Source organism: Musca autumnalis, unplaced genomic scaffold (genome assembly GCF_047663935.1).
Source record: "Musca autumnalis isolate F117 unplaced genomic scaffold, ASM4766393v1 scaffold_5, whole genome shotgun sequence".
Lineage (NCBI taxonomy): Eukaryota > Metazoa > Arthropoda > Insecta > Diptera > Muscidae > Musca > Musca autumnalis.
In genome coordinates, this window is record NW_027412088.1 from 164,054,739 (window position 1) to 164,061,263 (window position 6,525).

General features: G+C 41.7%; 1 protein-coding gene across 1 annotated transcript; it reads right to left on the reverse strand.

Moving 5' to 3' along the window:
- Window positions 1-326: 326 nt before the first annotated feature.
- Window positions 327-6,311, reverse strand: Toll-7 (Toll-like receptor 7). The gene has a single exon (XM_073956524.1). It carries the CDS (start codon window positions 5,425-5,427, stop codon window positions 919-921), a length of 4,509 nt encoding a protein of 1,502 aa, XP_073812625.1. The 5' UTR covers window positions 5,428-6,311; the 3' UTR covers window positions 327-918.
- Window positions 6,312-6,525: the final 214 nt, after the last annotated feature.

Sequence of the window (6,525 nt, forward strand, 5' to 3'; positions counted from 1 at the left end):
AAAAACTTTAAGATATTTTCCTTAATTCATCAGAAAATCCCTCTCTAGTTTTTTTCACTACTGAACATTTTCACATCACTCTACTACACCAAATACCACAAATACGAAAAAAAATTCACAGTTTATCTTACCAAAGAAAAATGAGCATTTATGGGGATGATTATTATTTCAATGATTTCCACCATTAAATTTGTCTCTTTTCTGTTTGAAACATTCTTTGCCGGAAACACTTCATTTACACACAGACACACTTGCCTTCATTCACTTCCTTTCGTTCATTTCCATTTCCCCCGTTTCCATTTTATTTGAAATTATAACTCAGAAAATTTATTTTGATTTTTTGTTTCAATTTTTTTTTCTTCTTTAATTTATGCATTATCACTTTCTTCTTCTTCCACAGCGTCGACAATTTATTTTTATTTTTTCGTTACTTATTTGTTTATTATTTTACAAAAAAAAATTACAATAAAAACTTAAAAAATAAACTTAAAATTATAAAAACAGGAACCAGTCCTTACGATATTTATACAAAAATTAAAAATAAACTTATGAAATGCTGTCCTGTGGTTGGTTTGTCAGTCAGTTGGTGATGTTGTGGTCAAAGTCTTCCTTGGTTTGTGTGTGGATGGTTAGGGGTGTGTGTTAGTAAGTCTGTACATCATCACTCCAATATTCGTACGTACGTCTGTCTGTTTGTCTGTCTCTTTCTAAACTAAAAACTAAGCCATAAAATTAAGTTTTAAAAAATTCAGTACTTTTTTTCGTGTTGTTTGTTGTTGTTTTTAGGTTTTTTTGTTGTTTGTTAGTGTTAGTAAAAATTATTTTGCACTATGACTATTAAAATTGGGGAGTTGCTTTGTTTTGGGGACATTTTTTGTGTTGCCTTTTAGTTTTAAATACAAATTTATGGAAATAGAATTACACTAAATACGCCTGCACATGGGGTCCTTGTTGTTGGCCAGGCTGTATTGTTTGGTTGTTACTGCTAACGACCTGCGATGAGGCCGCTGCTGTTACTCCTCCGGAGGGAGCTGGGGGATTGTTGCTAGCTGCCACTTGCTGAATTTGCATTTGTTGCTGCTGCTGTGAATGTTGTAGGGTTTGAGCTCCACTGTGATCACCACTGGTGACCCGCTGTTGTTGCTGTTTGGGAATTTGTTGGGGTCGCCATGTTTGCGACATATTTGGATGATGCTGTTGCAGATGAGCCTGCTGTTGTTGCTGCTGCTGTTGAGGATGATGCATAGTGCGATGCAGACTATTTATACCCTGCATGACCTGCTGCTGGCCCGATGGCGATGGTGAGGCTGGAGGCATCATCAACATTTGTTCATTGTCCAGTGTTGAATAGTCTGATTCAATACTGGAATAAATGTGTTCAGAGGGTGGCCGAGTCCAACCCATTGGTGCCGCGCCACTGGCATGCTGATGATAATACTGGGCAGCTGTTGTGGGTTGTTGGGCCACTGCATTTGGATGTAGATGAGTGCTGTTGGTTGGTTGCACATGATGTAGGGTACCCGTGTGCTCGGCGGGGCCACGTCTCTGTGGCCTTGGTGAGGGTGTAGCTGTGGTGGCCGATGAATAATGCTGCTCTCCTTCTCCCTCTGGACAATAGGCGGGAGGAGGTGCAGGCCTATATAATATACCAGGACTGGCAGGTTGCTTGATGCGTTCATGGTTATGATCCAGTGTGTAGTTATTACCACTGCGATAATCTACCGGCAAGGCATAACGCAACTTCTCCCAAAAATGCCTATCACCTCGTCGTATGTGATGCACTGCTGTTGTCTTCAAATAGGGCAAGAGTTCTATGTCATTTTCTGCCTCAAATATTGCTTCAGGCTCTTCGATTAGCACCAGCTTTTGGGGACGACCACGTAGGGCATCATGCAAAGCTCTTCGCAACTCACATCTTGACCATTCGGTTTGCAGGAAATTTCTTGTCAACAATATTACCACTCTCCTCGATACACGTGATGCCTCCAATATTTGATAGTGTGTGGCATCGTGAGACAGATCGCGATGCTGCAAACAAATACGCAAAGGTGGCCGTCCCGTTTCCAATTCAGCTACCAAATATTGACCCACAAACTCAGAATCTTTGGCCGAATGTAGGAGTATGGCATCATATAGCTTCTCAGACTCTTCACAACGTGGCCCAAATACACGCACACCATAATGGGCAAATAGCCAAATACGTAACGACTCACGAAACACAAAAATGATGATGACAACAATGAGCAGGAAGACCAAAGCCAAGGCAGCTGCCAATAATGGTATGTACGTTTTTGGTATGCCATGTTGCAGCATAGAACCGCCAGCATAATAGTCACTGCATGCGGCTGTTACATTAAAATCCAATTCACGTTTTCGGCTGCCACCGCCGCCATAGCTGTTGCCGCCAATGTCACCACCACTGCCCATGGTGCCATCTTCCATGCAAAAGATATCCTGGGAATCTTGTACTATCAACGCATTGTCAGCCACATATGAGGTCAACTCTTGCAAAAATTTGCAACGACATGACCAGTGATTACGCCCCAAAGCAATGGTGCGTAGCGCACGGAATTGTGGCAGCTGCAATTGCCATATGGGCAGAGTCACCAAACGATTACCATCTAAACGAAGCACCTCCAGCGACTGCAGTGGAGCCAATGTGGCATTCTCTATGGATGTCAACAGGTTGTTATGCAGGTAGAGCTCACGCAAAGCTGACAAATGCTCAAATTCATAGCCTTGCAACGTTTGCATTAGATTGTCTTCCAAATGCAATATCTGCAGTGAGATGAGACCGGCAAAGGTGCGATTCTGTATGCTGGCCACACGACTGGCATTGACAAACAATGACTTGAGGTTCTTGCGTCCGATGAAAGCATGATTTTTGAGAACGGGGAAGTTATTGCCATCCAAGTACACGACACTCGAATCCATGGGTACACGACGAGGTAGTTCCATTGTCTGCTGACCACCACAGTCCACCACATTCGTGGACCATATTTGATCATGATAACATGTACAATTGTTGGGACATGTCATCTCACAATCGCAGGCATCAAAATCACAGCAATGACACAAGGCGAAACAGTGCGAATCATAACGGCAGAGGAAGTCTTGCGATTTGAGAGAGGCCAATGGCCGGACAGGAGCACCACGAGCATGTGGCATAACACATTCAATGTTATGGGAGTCCATAACGCGAGGATGCTGGCGAGTGGTTAGGTTATTGATGCGCTGCAGCCAATCCATGGTGCAGTCACATTCGAAGGGATTGCCGCCAAGGTAGAATTCGGGCAGCGGTTTCAATGGGCCCACTGGAGCCACACGCAGTTGTTGTAATTGCAATTTAGCCAAGGCATTAGCATATAAATCGACACGAGCTAAGTTCGTTTTGTCCACAAAAGTATTCGGTTGTATGCTGGATATGAGATTGTTGTTGATGAACAGCAGCTCAACGGTGTTTGGTATGGACATGGGACCAATTTCGGTAATACGATTATGGCTGGCATCTAAGGTTTTGACACGAATTTCTTCTTGTAACTTATAATAATTGCCCAGTGATTCGATGTAATTGCCATGGATATCCAGCCACTTGAGATTTGCAGGTATAAAAGCATAGTCAAACCACACCAAATGATTTTCGGATAAATTCAACCACAACAACGACATCAAAGTGGCAAAGACACCATTTATATCGGAGACAAAATTGCGATCCAAACGTATAGCCTCCAGTTCATAGTTCTTATCGAAGGAACCCCGTTCAATGCTTTGTATTCGATTTTTGGCCAAATTCAGGACACTTAGGCGCGAGAGGTCAGCAAACATACCCACTGAGATATTGCCAATTTGATTGTCAATCAAACGCAAACCGGTCAGTTGATGCAGATTCTTAAAGCTGTCGTTATCAATAGTGCGTATTTGGTTTTCACCCAAATCCAGGGTGCGCAGCATGCTAAGATCTTGTATGGCACGTGGAACTTCGTTCAATTGATTTGAACTTAAATCCAATTCTTTGAGATCAGAGCAATTTTTAAAGACATTCGGTTCAATGACGGATATGAGATTATTATTCAGCGTTAGCTTGGAGAGCACGTAAAGGCCATTGAAGAGCTTATCGTCGAGGGTGTGTAAACGATTTTCGGCCAAATTGAGAGTGTGTAGGTTGTACAATGGCAAAAAGGCATCTTCTTCAATGTGGCCTATGGAATTGTTACGAAGATTGAGATTTTGTAGGAAATACAGTTCCTTAAAGGTGCGATAATCGATGCGTGTTAGGGCATTATGGGCCAAGTTTAGTTCTATCAAGCGTATGAGCCCTGCAAAGGTGGTGTTGTCAATGTGATTGGAAGTCAACTGATTGCCAGACAAATCAACCACCAGCAGCTGTTCCAGTCGATGAAATAATCCTTTGGGCAGTTCATAGAGTTCATTGTTTTTCAAATGGATTTCACGTAACTCCTTGGAACCAGCAAAGAGACCTTCGGGCAAAGTTTCCAAATGGTTGTTGCTTAGATTGACAATACGCAGCGATGATAGGCCTGCCAAGGCTTCTCCTGACAGTTCGGAAATGTTGTTGTTTTGTAAATTCAAATGTTGCAAACGCCTTAGTCTTGAAATGCCCCATGATTCGGTTATGGAACGCAGTTCGTTGAAGCTTGCATCCAAGGTTTGTAATTCACTGCCTCCATTGCAGTTCATATCAGCAAACCCCAAATTCTCAGCGGCTCTTATGCGATTGCGAGTCAAGTTAAGGACTTGTAAGTTTCCCACAGGACACAAGAAACCGGGAGGTAGAGCTCTCAAATTGTTATCCGAAAGGTGGAGTTCTGTTAATTGTTTCAGCCCATTTAACGAGTCGGGAAATAATTCCAATGTTTTACTTGGTCCCCAATCAGAGTTGTGGGTATTAATCACCAAGGTTTTGACAGTGTTCAAACCCTCAAAGGCATTGTTGGGTAGCTGGAGCAGCTTGCAAGACGTCAGCCGCAATTCATCGAGGGTTTGCAAACGGGCAAATGCCGCCTGTGGCAATTGTGATTCAAACAAATACAAATCACTGCATCTTATCTCCAGTTGGCTAAAACCATCAGCACCTTGTAAATCCAATGCCAGCGAACGTTCAATGAGACGTAAATTACATTTAACCGATGTGGTACCATTGTACTGCCAGGAACATTGATTTGTGACCGGTTGTGGTAACAACGACGATGATGGTGATTGTTGCTGTTCGGCGGATGTGCCACCAGCAGCAGCAGCAGCAGTGGCCAATGTTGCTACTTGACCAAGGCTACTTGAGGCTGCTGCAGTTGCACTAAAATATTCCATATGCAGTAGTGCAAGCAGCAATACAAAACTCCACAGATATCGTCGTTGTAGCCAGCAGCATATCCAATTTTCCATATTGTGAGATTTTCTAAAGTCCAACATTTTTCTTTTTGGTAAATTGCTATGTTGCAGGGAGTGGTGGTGTAGGTAGGGTGGGGTATTTTGTGTTTCTTTTTTGGGGTTTGTCGGTTTTTTTCACTTTTCAATATTTTGGGGTTTTTAGAAATTTTAACATTTTTCTAAACATTTTATTTGTTGTGTAAAAGAGGTCTTTTGCCCCTTCACTTGGTTTTTGTTTAACTTCACTTTGTCACACTCTCAGGTTCACTAACTTAGTAGTAGTGTTTGTGTGATTGTTTGATTTGCAACATTTTTCTTCTTCGTTTACAACACTTCTTTAGAGGCGTTTTTCCACCAACTTCTTTAAATCACTTGTTTTCGATATAATTCCAATATTTTTCCAAATGAATTTTCACGTATTTACGAGCCGTTTTGGCCGTTTAGCTTTTAAATATCCAATGTGCACTTGTTCTTCTTCGTTAGGTGTTTTTTTAATGAAATTTTCGTTTTACTTCAATTTAACTTCGTTTACAATTTTTTCTTCTTTATATTCCGTTTTTCGGTTATTTTCACAAATTTTCTCATTCGTCGTTGATGTCGTTTTATATGTTACTTATTTTCACATTCGTTTTTTTTTCTCGCTTTTCCGTTTTCTATACACTCCGTGTGTTTGTTTGAGGTTCTTTCAATGCCTCACGACGACGATGGTGTTGAAGTTAGTTGTTCTACAAAACAAAAAACCGATTTTTTCATTACTTCTTCTACTTGTGTATTGTGTGTGGTGGACAAGAAAGAAATCAACGAACGTTATGAACAAAAATATTTGCGCGTCATTACACGTCCGCTCTTTTAGATGCTCGGACTCGAACTGATTTTTGAAAAATTCAAACAAACATCAAGTCCATGCCCATGAATGGTTCAATTCTTGCCACAACTCCAATGGCAGAGACTTCGTAGCAGTGGCACAGTGAGTGTGTGTGGTTGTGAGTGCACAATTTACACTCGTTACAAGAAACGACAATGGATGGATGGAATGGATGGCTGGCTGAATGGATGATGGTCACAACAATGGGAAGAGAAATACAAACTGAAAAGAGAAAACCCACAGAGTGTGAGAGAGAATTCCCAATTATTCTCCCT